Genomic DNA, 14451 nt, shown 5'->3' with positions numbered 1-14451 from the left:
GCAATTGAAGAAAGAACACAAGTTCAGACATGAGAGGCAATGTTTTATTTGTGCAAATTGCTTTGGCAGCTACACCTACACAAAATGCAATTTAATCCTATTTGCATTCACAGCACAATATCAAACAAACAAACACACAAAAGCCAACTTAACTAAGCAACATAACTCCCTTTCATTGTGTAATCTTCTGGAAGAAGTGGAAAAAAAAAACATATTAAAATGTCTGTAGGCCAATTCAGGGAATAAAATCTTGAAAATTCCTCTCCAATCCCCTTTAGGTAATCAAAATGAGTTTGGGAAATTACAGAGGCCATGAGATATGCACTCAGCATCTTGCTTATCTTTTACACATTTACGTTGGACACAGCAAGAAACTCATCCAGCTCCTTTTTAAATCATTGTCAGCAAATCTGCACTCGCCTCACAAGTCGATAACTTATTCTAAGTTTTGATAACCCTCTGCATAAAGGAAAACTTCCTCACATCTAACCTAACTCAATGTTTATTCAGCTCATGAAGCAGCTGATTTATGCACAGCAAGGTCCCACAAACAACAACATGACAATAACTGGACAATCTGTTTTAGCGATGAAATCTTAGCCAAGACATCAGGAAGAACTCCTTTGTCTTTTAAATTGTACCATCTCTTATGTCTACATAAGAGAACAGATGGACTTCAGTCACCCAAAAGACATTAGTCCATTCACCCCAAAACCAATGTTTTTTCGAGAGTACAATGACCCAATTGACTAGCCTAGTATGATAAATGAAGGCTTTTAAACTAGGGATCATTCTAATGACCATGGCAGTACTCTAAATGAGTCTTAACCACAGTCTTGTATAAGAACATTATGGTACCAGGGGAGTACTGCACTGTCATTGGTGCCATCTTTCAGGCAAGGCAATAAAGCAAGACCTCATTTGCAAGCAAATGTGGATGTAAAAGATCCCATGGCACTAGTCAAAAAAGAGCAAAGCAGTTCTCCTGATGTCCTGGTCAATATTTATCTCTCAACCAACATTGCTAAAGCAGATTACTTGATTGGCATTGCATTGCTATGTGTGGGACCTGACTGTATGTAAATCTGCTGCATTGTTTCCCTGTATTACAACAGTATTTACTCTCTGGAGTTTAGAAGATTGAGAGGTGATCTCATTGAAACATGCAAGATTCTGAAGGAGCCTGACAGGGTAGGCATTGAGAGATTGTTTCCCCTGGTTGGGAAATCTAGAACATGGGGGCACAGTCTCAAGATAAGGGGCCAATCATTTAGGACTGAGGAGGAGGAGAAATTTCTTCACTCAAACAGTTGTGAGTATTTGGAATTCTCTATCCCAGAGGATTGTGGGTGCTGTGTCATTGAGCATATTCAAACTAACATAGATTTTAGGTCTCCCAGTGAATCACGGTATATGGGAAGTCGGCATGAAAGTGGAGATGAGCATCAGCCATGGTAGTATTGAATGGTGGAGAATGTTCGAGATCAACATTCCTGCTAATTTTCCTATGCTGTGTTTATTGCACTGCTTGGCCCATTTAAGATTACCATGTGACCGTACATATGCACATCTTAAAGGGACCGCTCTTGTGCGCAGCCTGTTTGTCTCCTGTTTGGCAATTTCTGGGCTGCACAACCTAGAGACAATGCAGTTTGAGGAGCCATAAGGTGTACTCCTGCTTCTGGTTCTTATGTTCTTCCATTTCTTTTAACCTTTTATGCAGCACATTGTCAAAAGCTTTCTGACTCTCATTAACATTCATGGACTTATTTAAATGTATGTCAGTAGTGATGCCAGCTTTGAATACGTGTGATATGATCATTTTGGTTTGATTCACCCTATATAAAAATTAAGTGCAAGGGACATCACAATAAATACTTCCCATTTCACTTCATCACTGAGGAGAGTTAACCATTTAACCATTTGTTTCCCCATCACAGTTATCAAGGATTTGACTAGACAGGATGCGTACTAACAAGCTAATTTATCAGAAAGCTGATTATCATAAAGGGATTATTAGGCCAATACTGGTTAGAAAATTGAGGAAGATAAGCATCAGAACAAAAGCCAGTTCTTAGAATTAACTTGTTCAGCTCTGGCAATGGTCATTGTTAACCAGGCCTAGCACTGATATGGTAAGATAACTTCAGCCTAGTACAAAGTGATGGTTAAATCATGGTTTATCCTGAGCATTTTAGAACCTCACTTTCAAATCATTATAGAGTTAGGAAATGTTTGTCACTTATACTCTGCTAATATTAATTAGCTGGGGAACAAGCACAGCACAGTTGGCAGCGAAAAATAACTCTGCCAATGTCTGAGGTATAAATAGCACTCTAAGAAAGCATATAACCATCATTTTAACTTTACAAGTTAAATGGTTCCAACAAAAGTTAAACTGCAGTTATATTGCACGTCTTGCACCATTATGAAGTGATTTCAGCAACACTGAAGGCATGAATTTCCGTAAAAATAAAAGGGCTCCACGCCTTTGCCAAAATGTTGCCTGAGCACAGAATCCAGAACCCCCAAACCTGGCACCCAACATTTTCAGCAGGGGTGAGGGGTGGTGGGAAATATGGGATGGGGAGGGGGTGTATTTTGCCCATCTGCAGTTCATGGAGGCAGCTGTACATTTAAAGATATAGCTGCTTCACATGGAACAATCTTGGTTGTTGAAGTTTCAGAAACACAACTCGTGTGCTTTAGACATTTGAGGAAAAGTTCTGAACCTAACGAGAAATATGGTACCGTTTCTTTGGAGAAATATGGTACCATTTTGGAGAGGTATGGTACCTTTTGGGAAAGGTCGGGTACCCCTTTGGAAATGTTAAGTGTAGATATGAATGTGTGTAAAAGGTGGATAAGCTTGATGGAGCTATCAAGCTGCCAAGCCGTTTAAATTTCCTGCCCTTTAAATTTTGAAAAAAATACAACTAGCCTGCAGCTGAAAATAATCATTGCTTTCAATTTCATAGATGTTTGTTGACATAAACCCTAGTGCTGCATTATAGTGTTATTTCTGTTTAACTGCGTCCACAATCTTTCATTATTACAGTGGGGGACCTGTAAGTTCAGTTTGATTGAAAAATCCATGTGGTCATCCTGTGGGATAATGGCTACCACATCAGATCATTACTCATTGTATGCCCAGTCTACCCCAGATTATCCTAGAAGAGTTAGGTGTCTCAAAAATTTAAGCAACAGGTGCAGTTAGCCGTTTCACGCTGCTACTGTGCAGTAGCAACCCGAGTGGTATTCTCCACTAATTGGATGCTGGCACATTCTGCCTCCCATACAATGAGCAATGTGGTGCATGAATTTCAGTGCCAGTATAATGCTGGGTACGTAGGCTGTATATTACAATAATTGGTGGATCGTATCAAACAGCACACCCCTTCACTGTTCACAACAGGCAGAGTACTGACCGTACTCAACCAGCCCGTGCTTGCAAAACTCAGAACACGGTGACCAACATTAGATGCGATTCTGCAATTGGACAACACTTACTAAACAATCCTACTAAGAAAACACTAACAACCAATTAAGTTTATCAATCAAGCTTTTGATGTGGCCAAGCCATTGCACCTTCTTCAACTAAACAACAGCTTGAAGGATAACTGTTTCTCTGGTGCTTTCTCTATGGCAACACCTCTACCAATCAGAGCCCACTTGCCTACCTATCAGCACCCTTTTCTCATGCAGTATAGATTGTTGTTCCCTTTAAAATTTGGATTTCTTGCAATTCTGTCCTGATGAGTGCAAGACAAAAAAGCTTTGACAGCATATCTTTTTTTTCAGCAGTGATAAAGATTAGCTGTCTTTGATGAGGGGGCTGTGAATTAAAATGTTTTGTTTTATGTAGGATTAAGTACTTGAATGAAAGGTTTGCTTTATAAGGTATTAAGTACCTAAAGGTATTTCAATGTATTGATTGGGCTTTTATTAACAAGTATTTTATTTTAAATATAGTGAAGTTTGTAATAGATACTTAGAACTTTATTATTTCATCTCAACATGGCTCCTGAGATCTGCCCATGGTGGATACTGGTTGAGTTGGCATGGAGGATGTTATACCAAAAGGTGGTGAGCGGGGGGGGGGTGGGGGGTGCATGTGTAGGCACTAAGTTGACATATGTGTTCTAAAGGGCCATGAGGATGAGTGGGGGTCATGGGTTGGTATGAGTTAGTACTAAGTTGGCATGCGTAATATATAGTGAACAATGATCTGATTGGGATAGCCATTATCCTGCAGGATAACCACTTGGAGCTGTCAATTAAACTGTCAACTTTTGGGCGCCCCACTGTGATGATGATAGGCTATAGAAAAATCGAGCAGAAATAATACAACATTGATAGCACCCAGGCTTATGTCAACAAACATCTAGTAAAATTGCAAGCATTGATTTTTTTTTCAACTTGAGGGCTGGCTGCTTTTCTTCAAAATGTAAAAGTATGAGGGTCCATGGGGGTGGGTGGAGAGGCATAGGTTAGCATGGAGGGTATGAAAGACCATGGGGTGTGCGTGGGGGGCATGAGTTGACATGGATGGGACGTAGGGAGGCTGTGAGGGTTAAGGACGGGTGGGAGATTTTTTTGGTTTTACTTTTTTTTACAACTGGGACAGAGCACCGAGGCAGACCCTTTAACCAGCTCTTCTTGGCACCCGGCAGCCCTTGAAGTTGGCTCTGATCTCTTTCCAGGGCAGTGAGCCCAATTCCAGATAGTAACAGCACCCCCTCCACCCCAACTAAATGGAAATCCGACTGCTTGGGGCACTTCCTCCTGAGTCAGGTTTGCGGAGTCGGGAAAATTTAGGCCCAAATGTGCAGTGTAATCGCAGCCAAACTGGGTCAGGGATTCTGTATCGAATGATGTCCCACACTAGCCTGGGAATAATTGTAACTAGTACAAAGTCAACCTTTTAAACTTGAAAGTTTAGAAATCACTTACATAATTCATTGACTCATCACTAGCATTTTTAAAAAAAAACTTCCACCCACGTTTGGTGATTGCGGAGAACAATGTAACTTGATGTTGTCTGCTGGCACCACTCAAGATTATACCAGTGTAAAACTGGCAAATGTAATATCTCATTAGACTGATGACAATCAATGTGTATTACGACCTGGTTTGGCCTGTCTCCTCTAATTGTGAAGATCAGTCAATCCATGCTTGTTGCACGGGTTCAGATGTTTTTGTCCATGATTATAAAGACTAACATGCTAATTTTAGCTAATAAAACTGGAGTCTGATCAAAGTCTGTTTATTTTCCATGATCCAATATTTTCTGACCTTTTCAAATTTTGAAGTCCACTTAGTTTTAGCTTATTAAAATAACTTTCCTTCCTTTGTCTAGGTATTAGATTAGTTTTTCTTAAACTAATGAATTACTCATCTTGGCTCTGCACGTCTTGCTGCTGCCTCTTTCTTAGTCAATATCCCGTTTGTAATATTTGAACATTTGCTGCAATTACCAATTAAGCGTTGAGCCAGATAGAGCTAGACATTTGTCTTCCCACATTCTACTTTAACAACCTATTTATCACTTTTGCCATTTAAGTTGATCGGAGTAAAAAGCTTGCTTTCAAGGGTGGCTCAGTTCATAGCACCCTCGCCTTTGAATCAGAGAGTTGTGGGTTCATGTCCCACTCCCGGAAACCAAGAACTGTGATTGTACTCGAAAAGAGTTGCAATCTGTGACTGTTGATAACTCGAAAGAGTTTCAAGGGCATCATTTTAACCCTTGTACTGCCAGTATGAAAATATTTCATGTCTAACTTAACCAGCACTGAGCTACCCCAATGCGGCAGTGCATTAGCAGGTGTAAACTAATACTCACTCTGAACTGTGGCAGCTGAGCAGACCTAGGATAGTGGCAAATGCATTACTATTCATCCTCAAAACCCCCAAGCTCAAAGAAAATGCTTATACAGTGCCTTGCCTTCATGTCCTCTCAATGATCCAAAGTGCTGAACAATCAATCTATTAGTTTTGTATGAGCAAATTTGGCAACTAGTTTGCACACGGCAGTCCTGCAGATAGCAGTAAGACACAGACACAGTTGATCTGATTTTAGAGATGCTAATTGAGGATAAATGTTGATCAGGACACAATGGAACTCAGCTGCTTGACTTTGAATAATATCATGGGTTCTTGTACATTTGATGTTGTAAGTTTCCTTTGTGATTTGTTTTTCTTTTGCAGTATCCCTTTAAGGAGCTGCCTTTTACTCTGTCCCTGATTTTGTTAATTTAGTTGAATTGATTGTGCTCAAAAAGGTTACCTGAACAGGAAGGTGATTTTATCATCTCTGAATGACGGCATCTCTGACAATGCAGTGCTCGCTTATTAGCCCACTGAGCATCTACCTTGATAACGTGCTTAAGCCTCTAGAGTGGATTAGCGTAGGAAAAGTCAGTTCCTCCTGATTGCTACCTAAGAACGCTACTCATAGGGGTTTGAGTGTGGCAGGATCAGGTGAGGACAGGATCCGACATGGATGTGATTAAATAACTTGCTAATGCTGACATCAAGCATGGTAATGAGACTGTTCCTTTGGAGTCCTCCTTGATTCAATGTCTTCTGTATTGAAGAGAAATATGTAATAGGTTTTCAAGCAAAGTTGAAGTCCATGGAATAAAAGACAGTGGGGGGAATCGTCCCCGATTTGCACTAAATGCGGTAGCAGGCAGGGAAAATGATGCTTTACCCACCGGCCGCAATAGCAGCTTTTCACTCCATATCATCCCAAACCCGCCATGTTAATTATGCATTCCCAGGATACACGGCGTGTCCATGGTGGGCGGGCACCAATTGACCTGCCAGGCCATCACTTTGTCACTTCATCACGTCAGGCACCACATTTAAAGTACAGCTGCTCTCAACGCTTCCAGCCCAGGACTGCAGTAAAGTCATGGCCCTGAAAGGCAAGAAGATTGCAGCCCTCAAGCACCTTTTGGATGCCTTGGAGGCCCACTGTGATGTCCTCTACCCCCGCTCTGGCTGCAGTGGGGGGGAAGCAACATTACCACTCTGGCTTGGTAGGCGATGGCAGTGGGGATCAGTAATTTAATCACATCCATGTCGGATCCTATCCTCAACCTTAAGGTTGGCGGGCAGGCAAAGAGCGGCCTCCGCATTTTTCATGGAAGCTCATCCACGGGCGGGATGAGGTTTCATGAAGTGTTTTAAAATCTAATAAAAATTTATACATTTATTCTTTGACATGTCCCAGCTCATGTGATAGTATCACATGAGAGGACACGTTTTAAAAGTTTTAAAAACCTTTATTTAAAAGTTTAACACTGAAACAAATCTCCCTGAGGCACCTCTGTGCCTCAGGGAGATCACTGCGCTCTTTCACGCGCGTCACGATGGGCGGGCCTTAATTGGCCCACCCACGTAAAATGGCGGTGCGGACCCGATTGGGGACGTCGATCAGGTTCGCGCCCGCCCCCACACCACCCCACCGGCAGGGGAAATTTCTGGCCATGGACTGCTGGAATTGGCAGACATATGGCAGATGAAATTTAATGCAGAAAAGCGTAAGTGATACATTTTGGCAGGTAGAACAAGGAGAGGCAATATGAAATAAAGGGAACAATGCTAAAACAGGATCAGAAACACAGAGAACTGGGGTATATGTACACAAATCATTGAAGGTGGCAGGACAGGTTGAGAAAGTGGTTAAAAAGGCATATGAGACCCAGGGCTTTATAAAAACATAGAGCACAAAAACAAGGAAGGTATAATGAACCATTATAAAACAGTGGTTCGGTTTCAACTGGAGTATTGTGTCCAATTCTGGGCACCACACTTTGCGAAGAATGTGAAGGCATTAGAAAGAGGTGCAGGAAAGATTTGTAAGAATGGTTCCAAAGATTTGGGACTTCAGTTATGTGGGTAGATTGGAGATACTGGGGTTGTTGTCCTGAGAGGAGATTTGCTGGAAGTGTTCAAAATCATGTGGGCTCTAGTCAAAGTAGATAGAGAGAAACTGTTTCCATTGGTAGAAGGTTCAATTTAAGGTGATTGGTAAAAGAACTGTTGGTGACATGAAGAAAAATATTTTTATGCATTGAGTGGTAAGGATCTACAATGTTCTGTTTGAGAGTGTAGTGAAGACAGATTCTATCATGACATTCAAAAGGGAATTTCGTAAGAACCTGAAGAGAAAAAATTGCAAGGCTACAAGGAAAGGGGAGTCAGATTAGCAGAATTGCTCTTGCAGAGAGCCAGCAAAGATGCGACAGCTGAATGGCCTCCTTCTGCATTGTAACTATTCAATGGGCTGATTTTATGGGGCACCACGGACCTCAACCATCCAGCTAAAAAGTCGGCGGCAAGACCAGCATTAATTGCTTTTTAAGGTGAGGCTTCCACCCCTATTTCGGGAGGAAGTCCCACCTCAGAGCTGCCGGCCAATTGAATGGCTGCCAGCACTGTAGTCTCAGCAGCGCCAGATGGGAGTGATGGCCCACTGGGGTTACAGGCAATCTTGACAAAGAGAAATGCAGACTGAAGGTAAGTCCACAGTGTCGCCTGGGCCAGATTGGCAGGCTCCAGCATGGGCAATGGGGGCCGGACTTGAGAGCCGCGGTGGGGGGGGGGCGTAAAAGGGGAAGGATTACCTTTGTTTGGGTTGGGGTGAGGGTGTCAGGTGCCTCTAATGGGTGCAAGGAACCCACAAAGGAGGTTGCCCTCCACCTTACCAAGAGCTAAAGCTGGCATGTTTTCCACATGGCGTGAGCCTCCCCCTGCCATGGATAAAATAATGGTGGGGGTAGGATGGCATTCTTGTGGCCATTAATCAACCTCTTAAAACCCTCAATAGGCCTAAGGGTGGGTGGATCGCCTGACGCCTCCACCGCCCCCTGTAAAATATGAGACAGATCAGAGGCAGATGGGTGGGTGGCTGGCAGGCCACACGCTGGATTTTATGAGTGTCCCCAGCCTTCAAATCCCCAAGCAGAGGAGCACAATATACAGCCATGTGATTCAATGACATAAATTCTGAACGGTTGTTCTTTTTATTAAATATGTTTAATTTGTGTAAAATATATTTATGATCATGTAGCAAAAATTAAATTTCTCCAAAAATTAATTTGCAATCAGCTCCTCATGAATGTGGTCTGCACTCCTTCAATTGTTCTACTTCTTAAAAAGAAATTTGCCGCCATCACCTGCTAACAATATCACAATATTGTTAATGTGACACAAATATAACATTAGAATTAGAGATCATGGGCAGGATTTTCTGGTATCACACTGGCGGGCTAGGAGGCGGGGTGGCTGAGAAAATAGCAGGGATCCATCCCGACATGGCTCCCTGAGCAGGCCCGCCAGCAGGGATATTTCCCAGCGGCAGGACTGGATGTGGATCGGCAGTCCACAAATGGAGGCATAAGACAATTTAAATAACCAAAGGCCCTATTAAGGACAATTTCCCCAGCCCATTAGCATTTTGTCTGCTGCCTCTGCTTGGCCTCTCTGATTTTAAATTTTTTGCTTACCCCTCTCAATATAATCCCAGACCTGCCTCTGCCAATAAGCTGCTGAGGCTTCAGAGATGCTGGCCCTCTCAGCCGGCAGCACCTACATCCTACCTAAGGACGGCGAGCTCAAAGGCAGCCAATTAGGAGGCTAACCCTGGGAAAATTGCTGAGCTGGTGCAGCTTCTAGCAAGTATGGTCTCAGGATCCCATCTGGCTCCAACATCGGAGTCCAAAGCCCAGGATAAAATCCAGCCCCATGACACGAATACCATTTGACAGCGTCTCTACTGGGAAAAAGATTATTAAAGCACAATTGATGTTAGGTATTTACTATCTTCAACCCTTGCCATGGATGCCATTCCCTCAACACTAATTCCATCCCCCTTCCTGATCATTAACTCAGGCTGAACCAAGTTGTTTGCAGTCTCAGCATCCTGTTTGAGCTAAAGTTGAACTTCTAACCGTGTTATTCTTCATCATAGAAGCTGCCTGTTTCCGCCTCTAATTTTGCCCACCCTTGCATCTGGTTCTGCCCATCTGCCGTTGAAACCATCATGCGTGCTTTTGATACCTTCAGTGCTCTCATGGACACCTTCCCACCATAAACCTCAGTCCATCCAAATCTGCCACTTGGATCCTATTGCACAATAAGTTTTGCTGGTCTACCAGCCCTGCTGTTGTTGACCTACATTGGTTCCTCCTTAACATCTCAATTTTAAAATTCCTATCTTCATGTTTAAGTGCTGTCATCGCCTCATCACTCCCTATCTTTGTAAACTCTTTTAGCCCAATCCCATTGAGCTTTTTTGTGAATCCCCACCTCCCTTTACCTAACCATGAATGACTGTTCCTTTATCTGCCTAAGCCCTATTCTCTGGAATTTCTTCCCTTAATGCCTCCACCTTTTCGCCTCTCTCCCCAACTTTAAGATTTTTCTTAAAACCCCAAGCTTTTGATCATACCTCCCAATATATTTTTGTTTGTCCTAACATCCATTTTTGTCTGGTTTTGCATCTAAAAAAGGTACCACGGGGCATTTTTCAAGGTGCTATATCGATGTAAGATTTTGCCGATGTTTGGCTTTATTTCAGCCATCGTATGTCTCGTCTGCATTCACTGATTCTGTTTTTAAAAAGTTGCCTTCTCTAATCATCTTCCTTTTAATAACAGTTCTAAGTATAGAAAATCACTCATACAATCAGTACTAACTCTTAATGCCTCCATTTATGAAGCTGAATTAATACTTGTTCCTGATTATTAACGGGTTAAACCGGCTCCAGCCAAATTTTTTAGACTTTCAAGGGGATTAATCCAAAAATCGTTTTATATGTGGTACTGAAATGGATTATAATATTATCAATCATTCAGGTAAAAGTGACTATTAACTGAGCTAGGTTATTTGGTAATAATAGAATGTGCAATCAATCCAACTTAAGTGAGCCTCTGATAATCACTTAAATAACCATTAGCCTGATAGATACAACAAATAACAAGGAGTTTTGGTCTGCAGGATCTTTAATTAATTTTATATACTCTATCTGCTGATTCGCACTTTAAAGTTTTTCATTCCTTTCAAACTGATTGGAAGATGACTTCCTATGCCTGTGCCACACTTACTTGTAAATGGTACCCTTAGTATCCTCAGTTCTTCCCTTGTTTATTGCATTTTTGCCTCCACTAATGTTGAGTCATGATAAAATGTTTTCTCTATTCATTACCTTCTAAAGAATGAGCAAAATCTGTCTGTTAATATGTCCCTTTCTCTATTACACAGCTTGGGCTTTACACTTTATTCAGAAAAACAACAGTGGTAAGTTTTGAAATTAAATCCTGTCCAAATTAGTTTTAATGTGTTACATTTGAAGTATTTACAGTCATCAGATTGTTGAGCAGAAAGTAAAATAATGGTATGACAAAGAATATAGGGTGCTTCATGTGAGATGCTCTTTCCATATTCAGTTTGCAAGGGGCGACTGATATGAAAAGATCGACTAAAGTTGAAAGGGAGAGGATTGAGGACAGTGCAAAGGAATTCAATTATCATTAGTTCAACAGGCCAAGCAAGTCATTTCATCAGTAGGATTTTTAAACTTTTTTGTTATGACATCAATTATATTATGATAAATGGAAGACTTTTCAATATAAACTGAAATTTGAGAAAGCTGTGCCAGATTGTTAAAAAAAAATTCCCCCATTGTGCTTTTTATTGTGCACAAAAGTTTTGCGAAATATATATATTATAATGTCAGGAAATCAGTAGCAAGAGGATATAAACACAAGATCTGTATTAAGCATAAAAGGAGAGGATAGCTATTTTCATGCAGTTATTAAGATGGTTTGCACAAGTAGGCATTGAAGCCCAGTCAATTCCAGCATTTTGGTGAGAACTAGGTAAATGTTTGAAGAAAAATATTGAAGGCATTGAAAGGAAGGAAATGGTAGGCTTGCTAAATAATTGCATTGTACCAGTTGGCACAGTAGTGGAGAGGATAAAATACCAGAGATACAAGGAAACCTAAACATAAATCAAGGGAAGAACTATCTAGATTTAGTGCAAGGGAAAAAAGTGATAATGGTAAAAAAAAATGAGATTGACAATGGACATATCTCTAGGATCTGATGGTTTCCATCCCAGGGTATTAAAGCAAGTAGGTGAGGAAAGTTTAGGTGCTTTAATCATGGAGCAGAATTTAGCCCTTGTTGGGCGGGCTCAGCGGGGATGGTCGGGAAGCCGACCACAGCCCGCAATCTGGACCAGACTGCGATTTCACACTGGCGGGCCAATTAAGGCCTGGCATCATGAAACACGAGCGGCAGCACTCAGCTCTGTCTGTGCGGGAGTGGGGGTTGTGCAAGCGCAAACTTCACGAAAGCGCGCGAGTGCACACTTGCAAATCTCTCTGAGGCACAGAGCTGCCTCAGGGAGATGAAGAATTCTCAGAAAAATAAATAAATGCCCATTAAATGTTAGAAACATGTCCCCTCGTGTGACTCTGTCACATGAGCAGGGACAGGTTATTAATTAAATTTTATAATTTTTATTTTATTTTTATTTGCTTTTGGAAACCTCATCCTACCTGTGGATGAGGTTTCCTAAAAAATGCAAAGGCCGCTTGGCCTTTTCGCCTGCTCGCCAACCGTAAGGTTGAACAGGTAGCAAGATATGTAAGTTAATGGCAGGGTGGGTGATGCATTGCTGCTGCAGCATGTGGGAGCTGCTGAATACCAAGGTGATCCACAGCAAACACATCTGTACCAAGTGTTTACACTCGAGGAAATTCGGATCCGAGTTGAGGAGCTGGAGTCTGAGCTGCAGACATTGCGCTACATCAGGGAGGGGAAAGTTACCTGGACACTTTGCTCCAGGAGGCAGTCACACCCCTCAGGTTAGGTAATTCAAATTTGGTCTGTGACCAGGGACAGGAGAGTGTGACTGCAGGTGTGGGGACTGAGGAGGTAGCGTTTGAGGAGCCTCGGCTCCTGCAACTGTCCAACAGTTACAAGGTTCTTGCAAGCTGTGTGGATGAGAGCGGGGACTGCAGGGAGGATGAGCTAACTGACCACGGCACCGTGGTACAGGGAGCCATTCAAGTGGGGGGAGGAAATGGGAGCATAGTAGTGGTAGGAGACAGTATATATAATTAGTGGGATAAATATTGTTCTATGCAGCCGTGAGCGTGAGTCCCGAAGGCTGTGTTTGCCTGCCCAGTGCCAGGGTTAAGGACATCTCAGGACTGGAGAGGAACTTGGAGTGGGATGGGAGGGATCCAGTTGTCGTCGTCCATGTTGGTACCAATGACATTGATAGGACTAGAAAGGAGGTTCTGCTGAAAGAATTTGAACAGTTATGAGCTAAATTAAAAAGCAGAACCCCCGAGATAATAATCTCAGGATTGCTACCTGAGCCATGGGCAAACTGGCATATGGTAAATAAAGTCAAGGAGTTAGATGCATGGCTCAGAGATTGGTGTGGGGGGAATGGGTTTCAGTTCATAGGGCACTGGCACCAGTACTGGGGTCGAGAGGTGCTGTTCCGGTGGGATGGGCTTCACTTGAACCGTGCTGGGACCAGTGTCCTGATGAATCAAATAACTAGGGTTGTAGAGAGGGCTGTAAACTAAATGGAGGGGTTCACTAGGTTGATCCTGGGTATGGAGGGATATTCTTATGAGGAGATGTTGAGTAGGTTGGGCCTGTACTCATTGGAGTTTGGAAGAATGAGAGGCGACCTGACTGAAACAGAAGATTTGTAGGGGGCTTGGCAGGTTAGATGTTGAGAGGCTGTTTCCCCTTGTGGGAGAGACTAGGACCAGAGGGCATATTCTCAAAGTAAGGGGTCGCCAATTTAAGACAGAGATGAGGAGGAACTTCTTCTCTCAGAGGGTAGTCAATCTGTGGAATTCTTTACCACAGAGGGCTGTAGAGGCTGGGTCGTTAAGTATATTGAAGTCTGAGATAGACAGATTTTGAATCAGTAAGGGAATCAATGGTAATGGGGAAAAGGCAGGAAAGTGGAGTTGAGGATTATCAGATCAGCCATGATCTCATTGAATGGCAGAGCAGACTCGATGTGCTGAATGGCCTACTCCTGCTCCTACATCTTATGGTGTTATGGTAATTAAGATTTTAATTGCCTTAACAGGCTTTTAATTGTTGGTGGGTGTGCTCTCAATTCCTGTGCGAGCCCGCCGACCGACATATTGCGCAACTGCACGTTGACAAAAGGGCGCACGCCCGACATCAACGCACATCATTTTACACTCAAGTGGGTCAGGCGCACACCCGCCCGCCGACGTAAAAATTTTGTCCATGATCTTTCAAAATTCTCTTGATTCTAGAATTGTCCCCTTGCATTGGAAAATTGCTTGTGTTACACCATTATTAACGAAGAGTTAGAAAGATAAACCAGGAAATTTATTTCCAGGAAACCAGTAAACTATTAAAGTAATTCATT

At 42.4% G+C, this 14451-nt stretch overlaps 1 protein-coding gene across 5 annotated transcripts in view; it reads left to right on the top strand.

Moving 5' to 3' along the window:
• The window catches only part of arap2 (ArfGAP with RhoGAP domain, ankyrin repeat and PH domain 2), a 454954-nt gene that overhangs the window by 396919 nt on the left and 43584 nt on the right, over positions 1-14451 (top strand). For all 5 annotated transcript variants that reach the window (XM_078546079.1, XM_078546088.1, XM_078546071.1 and 2 more), the window contains one exon: positions 11272-11307. In XM_078546079.1, the coding sequence (XP_078402205.1) occupies positions 11272-11307 (36 nt within the window). The remainder of the gene's footprint in view (positions 1-11271; positions 11308-14451) is intronic.

Source organism: Cetorhinus maximus, chromosome 1 (genome assembly GCF_964194155.1).
Source record: "Cetorhinus maximus chromosome 1, sCetMax3.hap1.1, whole genome shotgun sequence".
In the NCBI taxonomy this organism is placed as follows: Eukaryota; Metazoa; Chordata; class Chondrichthyes; order Lamniformes; family Cetorhinidae; genus Cetorhinus; species Cetorhinus maximus.
This window is presented reverse-complemented; position numbering and strand designations above follow the sequence as displayed.